The 22,383-nt window shown below is 39.3% G+C and overlaps 1 protein-coding gene across 1 annotated transcript in view; it reads right to left on the bottom strand.

The window, feature by feature from the left end:
• The window catches only part of Oseg5 (intraflagellar transport protein Oseg5), a 94,020-nt gene extending 75,793 nt beyond the window's left edge, over positions 1-18,227 (bottom strand). Inside the window, exons 1-2 of the mRNA XM_071720135.1 lie at positions 18,080-18,227; positions 16,617-16,788 (exon numbers count right to left, since the gene is read on the bottom strand). Coding sequence (XP_071576236.1) covers positions 16,617-16,788; positions 18,080-18,225 — 318 coding nt within the window. The 5' untranslated portion in view covers positions 18,226-18,227. The remainder of the gene's footprint in view (positions 1-16,616; positions 16,789-18,079) is intronic.
• Positions 18,228-22,383: the final 4,156 nt, after the last annotated feature.

Genomic DNA, 22,383 nt, shown 5'->3' with positions numbered 1-22,383 from the left:
GGGGTATATAAACCAGCGTCTTTTTGACGAAGAGAGATTCCGCCGAGAGACAGCCATCCGATCCGACCAATCATCCGCTGCTCTCGGATTCCGAATTCCGAACCGAATCAACTTGAGGTAGAGAGACGCTCTCTGGCTCCGTCAAGTGACGTATCCTGACGGCCGATTCGATCCCGACCAGTTTTCCGCCCGATTGTCGCGATGCAGTCTAGAGAGTTGCTCTCTAGACTCGCTGAGGGTCTCAGCCGCACGACACCGTCTCCGTCAAGCCCTGCCGCCGCGAACCAAGGTAGAGAGTTGCTCTCTACGCTTGCCGAGAGTCTTGGCCGCCCGGTACCGCTTCTTGGATCACGTATCCCCGATACCGCCTTGCACGAATCCGTGCTCCCGCGCTGACCGTCGACGTATCACCGCGCCGCATTCTGCGAACCCGTGCGCTCGCCAATTATCGCTCACGTATACCCGCGATAATGACGCGATAACATGCCCAGCCATACGCCGTATGCCCGCGAAATCTTGTACATAGCGTGCCGTCCCGAAAACCGTGAAATACTCTGTCCGTCTCGTTCCGTCTCGGAATCCGCGAAATGCACCTGTAAATACTTAATGTATCACCGTAGTAATAAACCGTTCTTGTTAACTCTTTCTAAACCGAGTCTTGTGTCTTCCTCCGCGCCTACTCCGAACCCTGACCAGCCGCGAGTTAGATCCGCGCTTCGGAAGTTAAGTTGTTTTAAACCAAACCAATGTTCAATTTGCATTAATTACGCATTTAAATGCACGTATTTTGAACACACTATTAATGTGGTTTTGAAGCCAATGCAATTGTACGCACATTAAAAGCACGTTATACGCGCACTGGCGCTCCTTGGGAAGTTTTACTTCAAAAACTAGGGCTTATAGAATCGTAAACAAACCGTCATATTTAAAAGATTATGTATGTATGATAAATAGAGAGCTCAACCATCTACGTTAAACATACAGAGATCGCTTACAATTTAAGTTTAGTTATAGATGAACTGTAATGTTTTTACAGTCAAATAGATTAAACTAAATCGTCATTTACAGTCCGAGTTGGATTTTGATAGTCTAATTATTATATATACATATATTTTTTGTGTATTACACATATCTTTTTCCAACATTAGTAAACTGCGCGCCGACTAGATTTGTCAGACTTATAACACAGTTCTTGTTGGTGTAAAATTCCCTCCCTCGCGTAATTAAATTGATTCGATTTAACTATCTAAATATTGTAACTGTAAAGAAATTATTACGAAAATATTAGCTAAGCCAGGGATCGAACCTCTCTCCTGGAACCTCTTTCATTCCGTGAAGGATGTCGTACCAATTCGACTACTGAGGCATGTGGTAATATTTACCGCAATAACCGATTAACAATAGTTTTGAACGTCTTTTTCAGGCGACGTGAACAATAATACGAGAATTATACGACTGTTATAATATACAATCAAATAGATTAAACTAAATTGCCATTTATGGTCCGTATACAGATTATAAGACAAGTGAATATGGCTTCCTACCAGAATGACCACAGGAATCGTAAAAAAAGGAACTCTCTCTTACAGACATATCGACGACATTTTATGCAATTTTATTCATACTAATACTAAATACTTAAAAAAAAAGTGGTATTATTATACACATGTAGTCATGTACCCCTGGAAGAAAACCAACAGGTTAACGTCTTTCTTATGAAAGATGAAATATTCCAACCGTGGTCAGATGGACTCGAACCCGAGTCTTCGCGGTTACGAGTCTTGTGGCACCTTTGCCACTAGACCACACTGCCTCCTCGGACTTGATCCGCCAAAGTGGTGTCCTTTATTTCGCCATTTATTAGGTTGTATCACTCCGCATGTTAGGCGCGTACATTGTAACTATGTGTTAGCGCTTAAATCAGCCTTACATATAAATTTCAATGACGATTTGGTGAAAGGTACGCTTCCAGCATATTTCTCTTATACAGGGACGCTCCTGAGGCACAGTGTCACGTGCACGACGCCGAGCAGCAGTGAGGGGATAGGAGGCGTCGCTTCAAGAATCGGCCCGAAATGTGCAAGTAAATCTCAGCTTTCCATTTCACGATTTTGTATCCACTGCTCTTTTCAAAATAAGTACTGAAAGAAAGCACATGAGCAACATACCCCTGGAGTCATTTAGTCCCGGTCTCCCCTAACTATCACGCTATTATTTTGAAAACGCACACAAATGAAGTGTGATTTTGTAGTTTAAGTACCAACGAAATGCACATCATCGCCAAATTGAATAATGTTGAAATTCAAAATATGTTATAAGAAAGATGATGAATTTTCTTTTTATGTTTTACATCAAAAAACCAAAGTTTATTTCATAATATTATTGTATAAGCTCCCTGGTGGAAAAATTTTATTGAAATTTCGTTGAAAGTGATTTTTTAAGCAAAAGTACTGAAAGGTCGCTAAAATTAAACTGAAATTTTTTCACAGTTTGTCTAAAAAATTTTTTTTAAATTTGCTGAAATTTCTTTGAAAATAGGCTGAATTTTCTTTAAAATTTCGTTAAAAAATTATTTTCGGTTAAATTACTAAAAATTGTTTAAAAGGAGTATAAAAGTAGACCCAAATGGGAAACTCATCGCAGCTCGATGAAAGGCAGAAACATTCATATCGGCTTCAGAATGATGCTGGAGAAAGAATTTTTGTTGACACTTGTCTGGAACGGAAGTGGTGAAACGCGCAAAAATGTCCATGACATTTATTTATGTTTTCAACCGACCGATTATTATGGTAGGCCAGTAGGCCTCGCCGAACTACGTCGTTTCAGTTTCGAGTTTCGAGACGCTGCCTGTTTTCAGGCACGTGGCGAAGGTAGCGCACACATGGAAGGAGCCGTGTACGTGTGAGTGCTTCGAGCGTTCTTGTCTAACGAAGCATCTGTACGATATATCTCTCCTTGTCAGATTGCAGCGATTGCAGCGCTATCTCTTACAAGATCCGGCAACTACTGTTACACGCAACACTGCTCATTCTATCAACCTGCATGTGCCTCCTGCATAATAAAGCTTCTTTAGTGAAAATCTTTTTTTCTAGGCTTTGAATCTTAGTTCTATTTGCACGATATTGTTCCTACATGTTGTCCCTACGTCCCCTGGGTATCATTTTGTATATATAAACTGCAGTATTTTTGTTTAAGCAAATATTGTCGTCAGGTGACAGCTGTATGTGCTCAAATATATACTCTTTCGATCTTTTATTATTAGGAAAAGCATATTTAAAATTATGTAATAGATTATCTTTTCACTTTTTCTTATTCTTTATTATTTATATCAGTTCTTATATTTAAATACTACTTCGTTTCATTATAAGAGAATAAAGAATACATAAGAAATTTTTACATTCAGGAAAAATTATCCTACATATCACTTTTGAGTTCTTTACGAGTAAAGTTAGTTACAAGAAGAGAATATGTAATGGACTAATCACCGATTTTTATTCTCTTGCATTTGCATGAATCTACATCGAAAATAAATATATCCGTGTCGATCGTATCAGCTAAATCAGAGCGAGAAAGAGAGAATAATATTCTCTCTCTCGCTCGCTCGGCACGTTGACTTTGGCCGCAGCCGAATTGTTTGTAAATACAGGATCGCTGGCATGCGGTAGCGTGTAAAAGAATGAAAGTAATATTTTTGTATAAATATTACTTTTATTTCACAATCGTTGCAAATATATTAATATACGCGTGTCTAAATATGTACTAAATATTTATTTCACATAGAAAATAATACATATCTATGTATATGATGTATAAAATAGTTAAAAAATTCGCGTTTTATTCAAGAATGTTTTTTTTATGCTTGGAATATGGAGCTGTCGTTGAATCTAGTAACAATATGGGAATGAGACTAAACGTAAAGAAGACAAAATGGATGGTAGTAAGTAAGAATGGCTTTCCGCAAGGCAATCTTACAGTCGAGAATGAATGCGTTGAGCGAGTGTCGTCGTATAAATACCTCGGATGTCAGGTTAATGAAAAATGGGATATGACCCAGGAAATAAAGAGCAGGATAGAACAGGCACAGAACGCGTTTCGCAGAATGAGTAAAGTATTAACCAGCCGTGACTTGAGCATGGGTCTGCGAGTCAGAATTCTTCGATGTTACGTTTTTAGTATCTTATTGTATGGAGTGGAGGCCTGGACCCTCACGGATGCGATGTGCAAGAGAATACAAGCTTTTGAAATGTGGGTTTATCGTAGAGTGCTGAAAATTTCCTGGACTGATAGAGTAAGGAACACGGAGGTGCTTCGGAGAATGAGAAAGACTGATGAGATCCTTGATACAATCAAGAAAAGGAAGCTGGAATATTTCGGGCATGTGATGCGTAATCAGAAATACCATTTGTTACACCTTATAATACAGGACAAAATAACCGGAAAACGCGGCCCCGGTCGGAGGAGAGCATTGTGGCTAAAGAACCTCCGACAATGGTTTGGACTCAGTACCACATCTCTTTTTAGAACAGCGGTTTAGACAAGGTTAAAGTTATGCTACTAATCGCCAACGCCCTCCGAGGGCAAGGCACGTGAAGAAGAAGAAGAAGAATATGGAGCAATCGATAGTGTACGCGTGTTATAAGACATATAGAGAGATACGTTATATACTACATACAGGGTGGGAGAAAAGTATGGAAACCCTGAAAAATCTCGAAAACTATAAGTTTTACAGAAAAATGTTTCAGACAAAAGTTGTTTGGTTTCGAGGGGGCCATAAGATGGTACCATTGGTTTGACCTTGGATGGTCGTTTAAAGCTCACGTAAACGACACCTTTAATTTCTTAAATGGAAACCCCTATTTTTCAATGCATATTCTTGTAGCTGATCTCGAGAGCTTTTCAAAACACTGATAATAAGTAATATTAGGAACGCGGAATCGCAACCTACGCTGTTCAATTTCTTTTTTTCTTCTTGTTCTTTATTAATTTTTTAAATATTTTATATACATAGATAATGTATTGTTTTCTACGTGAAATAAATATTTGGCACATATTTAAACACGCGTATATTTTAATGTATTTGCAACGATTGTAAAATAAAAGTAATATTTATACAAAAATATTACTTTTATTCTTCCACACGCTACCGCATACTACCGAGTCCGACAACACTAGCTGCGGCCGCGGCCAAGTTCGGCGCGCCGAGCGAGCGAGCGAGAGAGAGAATATCATTCTCTCCTTCTCGCTCTAACTCATTGTCAGCTGATGCGATCGAGGCCGCTACTCCAGCTAGCCCTACATTAACGTATCCGTCGTATCCTAATATTGAATATTTATTACAGAATAATTTATTACAGAATATTTTTGTACGTATATATACATTCTCGCTAAAATTTTCATGTTTTGACGTTGACCTAGGGTAGACCGGGGCACGTTGTCACACGGGGCATGTTGTCACATCGGCTTTATTTAAAAAACTAATAACCAGAGGGCAGCACTCGTCATTCCCAAAACGTGTTAGTGTATGCCCATCTTTGGTGTGTTTACAGTGTTGAGATTGCTCCAGCCGTGTTGACGTAAAATCAACTTGAAAGTTTTTTGCGACCGTAAGTAAAATTTTATTGTCTAATATTCTACGTACTGGACAGGAAGCTTATGTTTTTTCAGAATAGACCTTTATATTATCTTAAAGTATGTACTTTTACTTACCGCGTGCAATACCTAACCTTATGAATATCTCAAACGTGTCGGCCATGAGGCTGTTTGGAGTAAAAAAATGCCCTCGGGGCACGTTGTCACGAATTTTAATGTCATAGGTGCAATTGGGATATGGTGCGCTCCTACAAACGGAAAACTGCGAGAGCCGCAGTAGTCGATCTAGAAGTAATTCGTCTTGCTGTTAACGATCAATAAGTTGCGCTTTCGAGTGGAATTCTTGTATTTAGATTAAGACGAAAACTTCGTGCTTTTTGTACTTTTTTGAAATAAAATAAATGTTTCTGTGAAGGATTTTACTTTTTTACATTGCAGCGCACTATAATATATTGATATTTACGTTGAATACAGTTTGGATAACATTTTGCATGCAATTACATTTGATGTGATAACGTGCCCCGGTCACGGGGCACGTTGTCACAAGCGACCTGTCGTTATTTATTGTTATGTAACAACTGTAGAGTAACAATCACACAAAATTCGATACTGTCCAATTGAAGCTGAGAGTTCACTCGAAATTTTGGGATATCACAGTACTCTCAAATATTGAATGTAAAAAATACAAAAAATATTGAAAAAAATGTGTGACAACGTGCCCCGGTCTACCCTACTCCAATAATTTCGACATTTTTTTCCGAGAAATGTTCTGAAAAGGAGAAGACACGTATTTGTTTGTTTGGGCCTACGACCAATATATCCGATAGTGTAATTTTTGTAAAATTTGCATTTTTCGGTAACTGTACTTTTTAAAACGATGTTGAAAATATTTAATCCTATCGAAAAATGACTGAGATAAAATTCGTTCAGTTTAAATGAACAACATGATGTGTATATTCTTTTTAATTTCTAGACAGTCTAAAGTTGTATTATACGATGTAGAGGAAAAAATCGTTTTTCGTAAAGTTTGTAAATTTTTTAAATTAAAAACAAAATTTATAAAAATTATACATATACACGGAAATTAATATTGAGCTGCTTAAGATCTAAGCTTAGACCGAAAATGGCTTGTATTCTTATTCGATTGTATAAAAATTATATTGGAAATAACGAAATTTTTTCAACCTGTTGGAGCATGGCAAGATTATTTTTCGAGAAGTTCTACCTAATTGAAGTTTTTGTAATAATCTGAATTCGGGGCTCTACTCGGAAAATAATCTAAAATGCATCTATTAGTAGCAGATTAATGTTCTATATTGGGACCGGCGTTATCCTTTTGACAGAATTTAATATTTAATTTTATGAATAATGCCGACACTTGGCGCGGCCTGGGTCAATGGCTGCCAGGGCTCTAAGTGATTTGACAAAATTACCTTATTAATTGGGCGCCAGTTAGTTTTGTGAGAACTAACAAACTCATATTCTCCTAATTCTCCGCAATCGGCTAGCGATTTTGAGCAAATTATTATGAGACAGCACAAGGGGAATTCCGTCGGAGGACCCAAGGAATATTGTAGAAGTCAAAAGAAAAGAGAGATAATCAAGCGATATATAAGTGTTTTGACATAGTTGGACTTACGTTACAAGTTACGCCGCTGTTTGCGACAAAACGGCCCACACAGCCCGTTCACACTGTTTTACGGACACCGTCTAATACGGCGTTGACAAATTTATCGTCGAGACCACTCGAAATAACAATTCTTAATTGGCAGACAGCTGATCGCTATTCGAACCGCGGATTACATATTTACGTGTGGACTGATCACGCCGAAGACCGACGGAAAAGTCCCCGAGATCTCTCGGTCGTTCCGCTACCACGCGCCCACCCCTCCGATCCTACCAATCGTTAAGGGTCGATATATTCCGTCACATGCGGCTACGCTATTGGCTCTCCGTTTCGACGGTTTACAAGGCTCGGCGCTCGTGCAGCGCGGGCAGCAGAAAACGTACAGTCGGTATTTCATAAATTTTGTCGGATCGACCATTACATCGAGTGTCGATGTCGAGGGAAAGGATTTTATTTTCCTGTCACAATATCTTTATATTATATTGTTACGCATTAGAAAAACACATTTTTTGGTATTATATTTTATTGTCCATTACGATTTTTCTATACAAAGCCTGTAATACGTTTTATAACTAATTCTATTTAATGAAGGTATAGTGTTCGATATATTCCGAAATAGAATATCTTTTTGTCTATCTTACAATGTAGGGGAGACCGGGGCGAATTTGTCACCGGGCGGAGTTGTCATTGCAATTATCTCGAAATCTGTATGTTGTGTGAACTTGCCATTAATAATGTAAACGCGGCTTATGGTGCCCACGTGACCAACGGAGTTTAGTGAGGTTATGTGCCATGTTGTGATTCTTATCGAGGCAAACGTGTTTTCGGAGGTCAAAAGTAAAATTTTTTGCGCGTCAAAAATTTGTAATATCTTAAATATTATTGTGTCTCCGAACCTCAAAGTAAGTGATTCTAAAAAATAATGCATGCTGAACACGAATCCAGTGAAGTTTTTTTATTTTCATTGATTTCTAATATTTTATAAGCGACCAAACTTGAAACTTGTGTCCGGGGCAAAGTCGTCACCAAGCCATATCATGGAGGCTTCTAGCGAAAATCAAAGTCAAAGAAACAGCAGTGGTCGAATTCCGGCGAGGACTTGGATAATATGTGCTGCGTGTGCTCAGAGATGACAGAATAGAGCTGACGAGAAACGTGCGAGCGTAGGGTACATAAGTGTGCGCTTTTCTTGTAATTATTTTCCGCCATCGTGTTTTTAATTAATATTTCCATTTTTCTATTAAAAAATAATTAATAAAATGTATCCTATCATTTTTCATGATTGAAATTATGAATTTTTATTTAAAATTCAGTCCGAGAATGGAGTGACGACTCCGCCCCGGCAATTTTGACATTTCAAGTTTTGCACCTTTGTCGTTTTCACTCTATACCAGTTGAGTAAAGCGACGTGGACCAAAAATGTCCGTATAAATTTTGTAGCCAAGGGTTCACTCTTTACAACGGTATAGGTAGGGGAGACCGGGGCTAAAAAGTCTACGGGGTAAATACGTCTAATCAAATATCTCGGAACCTGTATATTGTGCGAACTCGCTATTAACATTGTAAACGCTGCTTATGGTACCCATGTGACCAACGGAGTTTCGGCAGGTTACCTGCCGTGTTATGATTTTTACGAGGGCAAACGTGTTTTCGGAAGGTGAAAGTGAAATTTTCTGCGCGTGGAAATTTTGTAATATCTGCAATAATATTTGCTCTCCAAATCTCGAGGTACGTGATTATAAAGAGTAATGCATGCTAAACACGAATCCAGTGTAGTTTTTTCATTATCGTTGATGTCTAATATTTCATGGGCGATCAAACCTGAAACTTGTGTTTGGGGTTAATCAGTCTACAAGCACCCGGGGCTAATCGGGCTAATCTCATCACTGTGGCGCGCCGGGCGCACGACTTCAGCGGCGATTTCAGGTTAGGTTTCCCTCGAGCGTGATTCTGTCTTCCCTTGCACGTGCGTCAGTTTGTGTAAGAGGGAAATGGTACGCACGTATCGTCGCAAAACGGGTGTTTTGGCCGACCGAAAAGATGGCGGACCGTTGTTTTCGAGATCGCTCGCGCTCACGGCACGTCGGCGAGGTACGGCGAGGCACGGCACGGCTCTGAGATCCCGCGATTTCCGCGCGAGAGTTGACATGCCGCGCGCGCGGTAGATCGTCCCGACTCCCGGCCGCGGTAAATTGTCGTTGTTGGTCGTTAAGTCAGTGACAGTCGCGCGTGCGACCGCATCGTCCAGCGTTCGCCGCATCGTCTCGGCGTCATTGTCGCCGCCGTTGTAGTGTCGGTGGTGGTCATCGTCGTCGTCGTCGTCGTCGTCGTCGTCGTCGTCGTGGTGGTCGTGGCCGTTGTCGTCGTGGTGGTCGTGGCCGTCGTCGTCGTGGTGGTCGTGGCCGTCGTCGTCGTCGTCGTCGGCGCGTCGAGGAATCGGCGCGAGGACGCCGTCGAGTCGGTAAAATGGTCGCGCTCCACCGCGAGCTTTTCTAACCCCCCTGTCGCTATTTATCGCTCCCCTGCAAGAAACGCGGCTTGATTAGGTTGCTCGAGGGTCCGCGCTGATCCTATGGCACCGGAACGCCGTCACGCGTGTTCCCCGTGGTTGCCCGCGTTGACAATGTGACGTGCCGTTGGGGAGTTTACGATTTGGTTAACCTCTGTATTCACGTGCCTAAATTGTTTTATGGAATAGGTAAAACAATTATTTTTTAATAATGTTTCGCATAAAAATTTTAAATAAATTTTTATATTTTTCTTTTAAAAAACAATTATTAAAATGTATCCTATCATTTTTCAGAATTAGATGTACGTATATGTATTGAAAATGCAGTGTGACCGATTAGCCCCGGCATTTTTGAGATTTCAATTTTTCCACCGTTGTCGTTTTTGCTCTATACCGGTTAAACAAAGCGACGTAGATAAAAATTTCCTTAATAAATTTTGTAGCTAAAGGTTCACTCTTTACAGTGGTATACCATATTTAACTAAAATTATTTATTTTGTTGTTAAAAATCGGCACCAAAAAAAACCAGACTGTTTAGCCCCGGTCTCCTCTACCACATTTTACTAAAATTATTTGTTTTGTTGTTAAAAATCGGCACTGAAAAAATAGTGACGACTTCGCCCCGGTTTCCCCTACATATAAGTTGCAGATGTAGAATAAACAAGTAAAGTAATAAAAAATATATATACCTCGCCAAGAAACATAGCGCTGAATAATTTAGTTTTAAAATGCGATTATTACAAAAATTTCAATTAGCGCTTACATCTGCAACTCGTGTGTACACTGCGATAGAGAAAAAGATATTCTCTTTCGGAAGATATCGAACACTATACCTTTATTAAATAAAATTAATTATAAAACGTAGTTCAGGCTTTGTATAGAAAAATCGTAATAGACAATAAAATATAATACCGAAAAATATATTTTTCTAATGCGTAACAATATAATATCAAGATATATAACACTAATCTGCTACTAATAGATGCATTTTGAATGATTTAGTCCGAGTAGAGCCCCGAATTCAGGTTATTACAAAAACTTCAATTAGGTAGAACTTATCGAAAAAAAATCTTGTCATGCTTCAATAGGTCGAAAAAATTTCGTTATTTCTAATATAATTTTTACAAATTTTATTTTTAATTTTAAAAATTGACGAACTTTACGAAAACCGATATTTTCCTCTCGTATAACACAACTTTAGACTGTCTAGAAATTAAAAAATATATATACATTATGTAATTTATTTTAAAGTGAACAAACTTTATCTCAGTCATTTTTCGATAGAATTAAATATTTTCAACATCGTTTTAAAGTAGAGTTACCGAAAAATGCAATTTTTACAAAAATTACACTGTCGGATATATTGGTCGTAGGCCTAAACAAACAAATACATGTTTTCTCTTTTTCAGAACATTTCTTGGAAAAAAATTGCCAAAATTATTGGAGTAGGTCAGAGTCAAAACATGAAAATTTCAGCGAGAATGCCCATATATATGTACAAGAATATTCCTGTAATAAATATTAAATATTAGGATACGTAAATATAGAGCTACTTGGAGTATATAGCAGCCTCGATTGGGATGGAGTAAAGCAGGTGATTTTGTCACGATATCTAGAGATTATTTATCGATGTCCTATCTTCGGGTTTTTTATAGTTTTCTAGAGTTTGTAAACACTTGTGTATACATGAGTGAAATCTCCTTAGAGCTTTCATGTAATGAATACTATTATTATATTATTATTTATAGTAGATATATAAGTAGTATTATAATTACCCCACCAGCACATACACGCCGGGAAAACGTTTGGGTAACGTTCGAACCCGAATCGTTCGGAAACAGTTCGGATGTGCCACCACGAAAACGTTCGTCTGACGTTTACATGGAACGTTCATTCATAACGTTCAGAGAACGTGTGAATAAATGTTTACGGAACATTCGACTAGAACTGTTATCGAGTTATAAATTAATAAAAATAATTAATCTTTAAAGCGAAAGTACATTCGTAATTCGCCAACAATATAATAAACAATTAGAATTCATTTAATGTCTTGACGATTAATCGGACCAAAACCAATGGTTGAATCGTCACGATGATTATCCGCTAATTGTAGTCGATTAAATGAATGCTAATTGTTTATTATATTGTTGGCGAATTACGAATGTACTTTTGGTTTGATTATACACCGCGACTTAACTTAAATTATATTATCGATGTCTCCATCTTATTATTGTTTAGTGTGTTATTGCGATAAATATTGCCACGTGCCTCAGTGGTCGAATTGGTACGACGCCCTACATGGAATGAGAGAGGTTCCAGGTTCGAACCCTGGCTGATGGTAATATTTTTCGCAATAAATTTAATAATTTAATTTATTTTTAATTATTTAAAAAGGCGAAAACGTCCGTGCTCCGATTTAAGTCAAACTTTATAAATAGGTTCTTTTGAGATTAAAAAAAACATATACCAAAAGGATTTTTAGCGACTTAAAAATTAAGTAACTTTTTTTAACATTTTTAACCTACTGCCTCCACGCATACACTTTCCATCCGTGGAAAGTTGTAAACTCATGGGCAACTTGTCTCGCGTGGAAAGTGTATACGTGGAGGCAGTAGGTTCCGCCCCCCTGCGGGGGGCTCCACTACCGTTAAACTAGCCACATAGTGTGCCTTGCAAAGTACATGCGTGGACTTTCCACGCGTGGAAAGTTGTAAACCTATGTAGCAACTCGTCTCGCGTGAAAAGTGTATGCGTGGAGGCAGTAGGTTAAAAATGTTAAAAAAGTTACTTAACTTTTGAATCGCTAAAAATCCTGTTGGTATATGGGTAAATATTTCCTTTACACAGCCAACCCCGATGATCTTGACCTTGGCATATGTTGTAAAGGACGTGACCCTGAGTAACTTTTCCTTATAACTTAATCGTCGCTTACTGCTTATTTAAAAGTTATGAACGAAAAAAGTTTGAAAAATATACGAATTTATGTCACTACTAAGGAAGGTAATTTACTGACATGTGTGCTAATATGTGTATAGACAGTACACATGTAAGGGGGGGGGGGGTAGACCTCGGTTTGTGTGGAAAGTTGAAAACCCGAACTGTTCAATGATAGACCTTGTTTGTAACATAGTTGTACATTTATTATCCCAGTAAAAGATCGTACTGCAAATACATTAATTACAATCATTCAGCAACGTATTAAACTTGGCACAATAATCTATAGGGACTGTTGGAAAGGATACAGATCTTTGAATGATTTTAATTGCATACATCAGACTGTGATTCATTCTGAGAATTTTGTAGACTCTGTGTCGGGTGTACATACACAAAATATAGAACGATTATGACGCGATATGCGTGCTGCTTTGCCTCGTATTGGCATAAAACAAGAATATTATATAAATTGCATAGCTAAATTTTTGTTTAAAAAAGTATTATTTTAATGAAAGAATACCGCAATTTTTTAAAATAATTGCTTCTTTATATCCATTAACTAATGTATCAATTACTAATGAATAAATTGTGACATATTCTTGATAAAATTGCACAATGCTTTCGATTTTTCACGCGAACCGAGGTCCATCTCCATCCCCCCTGCTTACGGGGAAGGGGCGGTAGCCCCTCCCCCGCTCACATGTATACTGTCTATACACATATATCAGCAAATTACTTCCTTTAGCACTGACACAAACTTGTAAATTTTTCAAAGTTTTTTGTTCATAACTTTTAAATAAGCAGTGAGCGACGATTAAGTTATAAGGAAAAGTTACTCAGGGTCATGTCCTTGACAACATATGTCAAGGTCAAGGTCATTGGAGCTGTATAAAGGGAAATATTTACCCAAGACTTTATTTTATTTTTTAACCATATGAAAAAGGAGAAAGAAAGAAAAAAGAAAAGCTATCAAGAACTTCTAAGAAAAAGAAAAGCTATCAAAATATTTTATTTCACAAACCACTATTGTCAAGCATCTCACAAGCTCGCCTCTTATGCTAACGCGTGAAGATTTTTTATTAAGAGAAATACTGGCGCGTAGTATAGCCCCGTAGTAGCAACGTGCGTTACTAGCGCTTGCGGTCGCGGAGCGCTCTCGCGTCTTCGCGTTTATCGCGAATTATCAATTGTTGTAATGGACAATTTGATCATGCATGTTTTTTTTGTTGAAAGCAGCAATTTTATCATTTATTATATTGTTACGCCCGTGCTGTGCGCTCGCTGTTGCGCCCGAGCCGAGACGCCCGGTAGAACCCCGAAAGGCAGCCGCGAAGCGCTGCCTGACAACGTTCCTAACGACGAGCCTGTCGTTGTTTATTTACATATGTCGACATTCAGATTATCCGCCGGGCTTTCGAGCCGACCTGACGTGTTTCGAGCTCACGAGCCATTGTATTCTATTTCTGCATTAAACGAGTTCTCTTTTAACTGAGAATACTTATTCCCGGAAACGGGACTGCGCGCCGCGTTCGCGAGTGTGTGTGCGCGAGTGAGAGTGTGCTGCGAACGCGCGGACGAGCGCAACATTTTTGGGGGCTCGTCCGGGATCGGAAGGACGAGCTGCGCGGATAAGACGAGCGACGAGCCGCGTTACGACGGCCGAGAACATCCTCATGGCCACAAGGAAACGGCTCAGGATGGCGACTCCACAGTCGGACGCCGCGGAGATGACGGCGGAAGTCGTCACACTTCAGGCGGTAATACGGGAGATCCGCGAGATGCGCGAGGAACACGCACGTAGAGAGCGCGAATACGCCGAGAGATTTCGCCGCCAGGAGGAGGAACTACATCGTCTCCGAGGGACGAATTCCAGCGAAACCCCAGAGCTAAGTTCCTTAATTAATAGAGCGTCCGGGAACTCGAGGGCGCGAGACGCGAGCAGCGCGGAAACGCGAGACGCGTACGCGGGAGAGAGAGCCGCGGTTGCGAGCGGCGCGGAAACGCGAGGCGCGCACGCGAGAGAGAGGGCCGCGGTCGCGAGCGGCGCGGGAGTGCAATCTGTGCGCGCGAGTGAAAGTGCCGCGGACGCGAGTGACAGGCTTGGTTACAAGCTCAAGCCTGATACGTACGATGGGACGACTCCGTTGCGAGAATATTTTTCTCAACTCAGTTTGATCGCGCGGGCGAATCGTTGGGACGACGCGACGAAAACCGTCGCGTTAGCTTCAAGCTTGAGGGGGAGGGCGCGTTCAATTCTAGAAACAGTGCAGGATGTCGAACGGTTGAGCTTTGCGAAACTTAGGACGAAGCTCGAGTTGCGTTTTGGGGAAGGGTACTCTTCCCAAAATTGTTATTCCGCACTGACGAATCGTAAACAAAAATTTGGGGAAGATCTAGCCGCTCTTGGTTCCGATATCGAGCGTTTATCTCGCCTGGCGTACCCCGAGTGTCCGTATGAGTTGCGCGACAAAATCGCTTGCGCGCAATTTATCTCGGCTATTTTCGAAAATTTTATTCGGCGAGCGCTTCAGATGGAGGGAATAACCTCTCTAAATTTGGCCGTCGAAAGGGCTAAAGCGCTTAAAATTATCTTAGGGGATAATTCCGAGAGGAACAGGGGAAATTTTAATAAGAATTTTGCCAAAAAGGAGGTTGAAAATGCGGGAGAAAACGAGAAGCGCGGTGAGGAAAATAAGAGCGCGGGGAAGGGCCCGAAAGGAAGAGAAAGGAATGTTAATAAAAGAATGTATTTGTAATAAAGAATTCTTGTACAACGTGTTATGATTTCATTTTCAATTTTCAAACGTTTAGTTCCTTGTTACTGCGCATAATTTTTGTTTTCCTAGGGGAAGTCGGCGGTACGCGAGTGATGTGGTTACCGCGGCGGAACATCGGCCGAAGACTTCTCAAGGAAGTTTTTTTTTTTAAAAAGAAGACCGCCTGCCCACGGTTTTTTGATCTGTGGTTTTCCCGTGGGCCGTAGGGCAAATGCCGGGCGGGGACTTGGGGAGCCCTCCGGTGTGTTGGGTCCACGGAAAGTAGATTCCCCCCCCCCTTGTCCGAAGATTAAGTGGGACGGCAGCAGAGGAGGACGGCAGCGAAGGAGACCACACCGGGAAGAGCAGAGCTCCTGCAGGGTCGTCATGGGACCGTCAGAGGGGGGAGCCTGGCCAGCTCTCTCCAGAAGAAGGACGGTTGGAGACCTGGGTGCGGCTACCGGGGACCAGGAGGTATGGGGTCCGTTGACTCGGAGCAGCAGCTCGAGGAGGGCAGGTGAACCATACGGTGCCCTGGAGCCCACGGAACTAGAGAAGATATGGACCGCGAAGAACTACCCTCCCGGATTGTCGGGGCGACAATCTTGGAAGAGGGGGGGTAGTGCTATGCCCGTGCTGTGCGCTCGCTGTTGCGCCCGAGCCGAGACGCCCGGTAGAAGCCCGAAAGGCAGCCGCGAAGCGCTGCCTGACAACGTTCCTAACGACGAGCCTGTCGTTGTTTATTTACATATGTCGACATTCAGATTATCCGCCGGGCTTTCGAGCCGACCTGACGTGTTTCGAGCTCACGAGCCATTGTATTCTATTTCTGCATTAAACGAGTTCTCTTTTAACTGAGAATACTTATTCCCGGAAACGGGACTGCGCGCCGCGTTCGCGAGTGTGTGTGCGCGAGTGAGAGTGTGCTGCGAACGCGCGGACGAGCGCAACAATATGTAGTTGACAAACGATTGGCTGGTCTCGCAACGGTCAAAGATACTCGAGTTATTCCGAACAATCTCGCAACGTTCCGACAGCGTGCCAGACGACTTAGCATCGCGGCTCGGCGATTTTCATTCGGTTGGTTTGAAGGACGGACAATTACGCGCGATCCAAACGAGAATTTGTTCGCACATCGTTCGTGTGCTAGTGGGGTAATGTATATAAATATATTATTATATTACGTTACATTAAATATTACCTGAGCCACACGACAGAGAGAAAGTGCTTCTTTTAACTTCTTGTTCGATATGTGTTCGTGAAAACTTGTAAAGAGATTGTAAAAAGATGAAGCTACTATAGCACCATCTCCACGTCTCACCATGACGATACCATTACGGACACTCACAATGTTAGGCTGTTTTCCAAATTCACTGTATAAAAATATTTGTAAATTATGAAAATGGAATTATTTATAATATTAAAAGATACATATTACACAAAAATTGAATTACGTAAAAGAATTAAATACAATATTACATATAATTAATAAGTAATAAATAAGTAAATAAATGTTTAAGGATCAATATCTATGCAAAGAGGTTATAATCTAAAAATCGAGTGCACATTCTAGTTAGTACAATATGTGATCTTAAAAATTAAAAAAGTTTAGTATATTATGATCACCCTTATGGAAAAATACACTCAACTTTTGGTGTTAACCGTTAAAAAAACACCATAGAAAAACCCTTAAAGTTGGGTGTGATTTCGGACCGTCAATTGAAGGTTAACCATCATTTGAAGGTTAATCTTCAATTGGCGGTCCAAAATCACACCCAACTTTAAGGGTTTTTCTTTGGATGATGGTTAACCTTCAAGTGATAGTTAACCTTCAATTAATGGTTAATCCTTAAAAATGACGGTATAAACGCTAAAAATATAAACCCTCAAATGAAAGTAACAAATATGGCGTCCCAATGAGAATCTCTTAAGGGCTCCGCTCGCTGAATCGGACTCCTCGCCTCGATCCTCCCTCTCGGAAGCTAGCTGCCGCAGCTCTCCCATTCCTGGCGGTGAGCTCTCCCTGGTAATCCGACTCTCACTCGGTTGGTCTCCAGAACACGCGCCGCACGATCAATCCGTCAAGAAAGAGGTAACGGACAAGAAACGCAAGCAAGTGCGGCCATGACACCTAACGAGGCTCTTTGAGAGTAGCGACTCGCGCGTCGCGCCTTCTAATGTGAAACGATCGGGCGTTGTACATCCAACGATGAGGATCAATCTCCAACCTACACTGAACATTGAGGCTTAATCCCCAATCTACACTTATCATTGAGAATAAACTCCCAATAAACACTCATCATTGAGGATTAAACCCACAATTTACCTAAACCTTAATGGTCAACACTCAATCTACACCTAAATTTAAGTGTTGACACTTAACTTTGATGACAAACACTAAACTTACGCCCAAATTTGAGTGTTAACTCTCAATTTGGGTGTTAACCATCAAAGTTGAGTGTACTTTTTCATAAGGGCACAGCTATCACTAAAAAAGATTGTCTTTAAAATAATCAAAGAAAAGATATGCTCAATATAATAATATTTGATAATTCAGAGGCACATATTAAAATTACGTTTTTGATGTTCTAATAGTCATAAATTTAATATTATGTAATATATGTATAAATATATCATTTATATTTAGCAATTTGTGAGCAATACCTGTTTTCTTTATCAATTCTTGTTCGTCGTATTACTTTGCGATCACTATAATGAACACAATTAGGACATAGCCATACTGACAGATTCGCATCCAACATTGCAGCTAATACATTTGCATCAGTGGCCCATCCAATATTTTGTGCCATTGTAGCTAAAACATATAATTAATAGAAATATTTATTGTTACAATAAGACATAGTTTTGCATGTATTAGTAAAAGAATTTGGTGGAAACAGCGATTCCGCCAGCAAATGAGAGCGCCAAGATGTACGGTCAGAACGATACGGTATTAGAGACAAGAGAGTTGTGCTAACAATAAATCAATAAAAGTATTTCCCGCCATTAACGACTAGAGTAGTAGCTGGCGAGGCACGAAGGGGAGTCCCAAGCTATTGTAGAGACGACATCTTATTATATATCGTTAAAAGTCATTAGAATAAAAGTTCTATGTCACGCCAAGGAATACTATAGGGTAACTCGGGGGAATATGCCACATTTAAGAAAAATATGATTTTTTCCCTATTTCTCTTTCTTTTTGAGGTATCTTTGCATACTGGTCTTCTTTTTCCTTATTTTATCTGTTATTTATATATGGTTTTAATGAAATATTTTGATTGTTTACTATTAAAAAGAAAGAAATACAAAAGTGCTGCAAAGTGGCAAAATTACCACCACCCATGTGGGTAATATGCCACATAGTATGGGATAATATGCTACATATACAAACATGTATAGTAATTTAACTTTAGAAGGGCATTCTTGTCTAAAAACATGTAAAAGAATATTTTTATTACTTTCTTTGCATTTTAATAGTACTCTGTGTGCTACAAGTAGTCTAAATTATTCGGAATGCAATTTTGCAAAATATTAAGTACGTAGCCTATAATATTCTTAGCGCATTAAATAAACGTGTTTATTCAACATTTTTCAATATTTTTTCATCATTTTTTCAACATTTTTTCAACATTTTTTCAAAATTTATTTGGCAAAATATTTATTTATACTGTTTACAGCTTCCTAACCTACTAGCAGGATACTACTAGTAGGTTAGGAAGCTGTAAACAGTACTGGCAGTTTACCCCTATCTAAATAGTGGCATGATCCCCCAAGATGCAGTTTTATATTAAAATGAGCCTGTATTATATTGTACGATTGCCAGTAAAACGAATCGGCGACGTACTGAATACTTTCATCCTAACCAATATTAATAGAACGACAAGCTGATCAAGTTAAAAATAGTGTAATGCTTGAAGAATATCTTATATAAAACACTAAGAAAATTTTAAAAAGCACGTTGTCATACTTGTCATACTGTACTTACCCCATAAAAACTATAATACTGACAGGAAGTAAGTAAAACTTGGGCAAAACGTCAGATATAATATTTTTAACAATTTCACAGTATTTACAACAACGCTCTTAGCCGTAGCTTTGTTAAACATAACGAGTGGCATATTCCCCACACTGGCATATTCCCCCCAGTTACCCTACCACTGATTAACATAACCTGTTATGTTAGCCTCTACTCCTAGGAGTTAGGAACTGTGTCTAATATCGCCCTTGTTCCTAATTCCGCACCCTACGATATTGAGACTGTTATGTTGCATTCTGTCAGTGAGCAGTGAAAGCTGTTGAACAACGCTGCCTTGGATGATCTTTTGTTTTATTTTAGTCAGAACTCTGCTTCCAACAGCTTCCACTGCTCACTGACAAAATACAACACGTAACAGTCTCAATATCGTTGGGTGCGGAATTAAGAACAAGGACGATATTAGGCACAATTCCCCTACTCCTAGGAGTACGCGTTAATATGTTATGTTAATCAGTGGTATAGTATTCCTTGGTGTGACTTAGAATTTTTATTCTAATGACTTTTAACGATATATAATAACATGTCGTCTTTACAATAGCTTGTTTGGGACTCTCCTTTGTGCCTCGCCAGCTACTACTCTAGTCGTTAATAGCGGGAAATACTGTGATATAAAAAGTAGCGTGGAAGTTCATAGTTTCAACGAGGTTTCGAGATCTCGCAAGAGGTGTCTGTTATTAGTACAGCAAAAAAGATATGTACCAAGAACGAATTTCTGTTACAAAAATATGTGATATTGTGTCTATATTTGTTGCTGATTATTATTGTAATGCTTTAATCGGTTATGTTTCTTCCTTGTAGTATTCTTAATTCCCTCTAGAAATGTTCATTATATCGCCCATTTTTCCTAACTGTCTGCGTCTAGAATATCTCTGAAGCTCCCTCAGCCTTCTGTCCAATGAGTAACAAGATCTTTTCCAAAAGTAAATCGGTCAGGAGGGATGTTGATCACATCACCCCACCCTATAGTCCGTGAAACTCCATGGGCATTTTTCATCGTTAAAAGAGGATATCCTTATTAACTTAATGTGCTCTATTTTGAGTTTTTTTTTATTTCCAGCACATATTGTGTGTCATAATTGTATTTTTAATAAAAATATGTAAGGGTGCGATATTAGGAACTTTTTTTCGATATCATCAATCTACTTTTTTTGTTTTCCTACAGAAAAGATAGTTAAAGTAAACTTTGAACACATTCATGCCATGGAAACCATATTACGATAATCCTAGAATAAAATGATGCGGATTAGTTATATTCTTATAGGAGTTTTCAGTCAAAATTTTGCTTTTTAAAAATAAGGTGCAATATTAGGCAGTTTCCCTACTGGTGCCGATTTCGCCCAGCGAAGATTGGCTGTTTCCAGCGGCATTTGACGCTCCGTAGGTATCGCTATGGTAAGCTTTCACAAAGTTCACTCTCGCCTTGAATACCAGATTTTTGAATCGGGAAAAGGAGACTCAGTTGTTAACGCGTGCGTATTCCTGGTGGAAAGATATCTCAAAATTTTTTATATTATTAATCAGAATTTCTATAAAAATTTTTACGTTTTCTTAGAATGTTCAGAATTTTTCAGATTTTTTACACAAAATGGAACGTTTTTCAGAAAAACTTAGACAAAATAAGAATCAAATATTTTTCATTAATATATCTTTGTAGAAATCTGAATAGATATGAGAAAATCAGTGCAATTTATCCGAAATTTTCATACATACGGATACTAAAATATTCCGAAAATCTTCAGCCAATTATTTTTGAAAGTATCTGAAAAATTTTATATATTTTTTCAAAGTTTTTTATAAGTCACAATTCTTACAAAATTTTTGAGAAAAGGTAAAAAATTTTTTCACCAGGAATCTGACGTGTTTTAGATTGTTCCTGTTAATTGCAAGTAGAATTAGAATTAGAATGCTTTATTTCTGCCTTTCGGCTTGAAATGGGTTACAATCATACATATATACATATAAACTTTATAATTAACAAACAAAATAGAATATTATTACTTTAACAGTCTTTTGTCTCTACATTTCGTGTTTCTCTTCTTTCCTCCAACTTCACCATCCATCTCTCTCCCTCTCCCTTGCCATTCAAAATTTTTCTTACTCTCTCCCCTATTCCTTCTTCCATGTCATCACTTTCCTCCCTCGCGCATCTCTCCAGTGTATGTTCCCAGGTTTCTTCCTCTGCTTCACATACTCTGCATCTTCTTTTTTCCTCTGATTCCCAGTGTCTTCCGCTACGCATCTCGTTACTTAGTCTGAATCTTGCTATCCTTGTCATCGATTTTTCCTTTCCTCTTCTTTCCAAATACTCAGGTCTTCCGATTTCCACTATCTCTTTGTACCATCTATTGTACTTTGACTCTCTTACCCTTTCATCTATCTCCTGTATTTGTATATCTCTATCTCTGCGCTCTATCTCTTCTATACTGCTCCATCCTTCTTCTCTCTTCCTTTCTATCTCTTCCGCTGCATATCCTCTACACTCGTAAAACTTTCTACGTTCTATTTCCCATTTTGACTTTTCTTTTCTTACGTCTTTCTTTATTTCCTTCCAGCATGCTCTTGCTATTTCGTTTCCCCCTCCGTTTTCTAATTTTTCTTCATATGCCATTGCCCTTTTTGCCGCTTTTGTTCTCATCATAACTCTTTTAGTTTCTTCTCTTATCATATAACCGGGCGTGCACCAGTCCAATGCTAATGTCCATCTTATAAATCTCTCTTGTATCCTTTCTATACTCTTTCTTTCCTTCCATCCCCATATTTCTGCTCCATACATCGCCACACTTGCCACCAGCGAGTCAAAGAGTTTCATTCTTCTTCTCCAGTCTCCTCCAAAAATTCTTTTTCCTATACCCCATACTTGCCTCATCGCTACTGTGGATTTTCTTACTCTCTCCTTTATATGCGCTTCTTGTCCGCCGTTTCTTTGGAATAT

The sequence above is a fragment of the Temnothorax nylanderi genome, unplaced genomic scaffold (genome assembly GCF_030848795.1).
Source record: "Temnothorax nylanderi isolate EJ_2023f unplaced genomic scaffold, tnyl_v1.0 TNYL_tig0326_pilon, whole genome shotgun sequence".
NCBI classification, from domain to species: Eukaryota; Metazoa; Arthropoda; class Insecta; order Hymenoptera; family Formicidae; genus Temnothorax; species Temnothorax nylanderi.
Note: the sequence above shows the minus strand (reverse complement) of the source record. Positions and strands in the feature narration are given on the sequence as shown.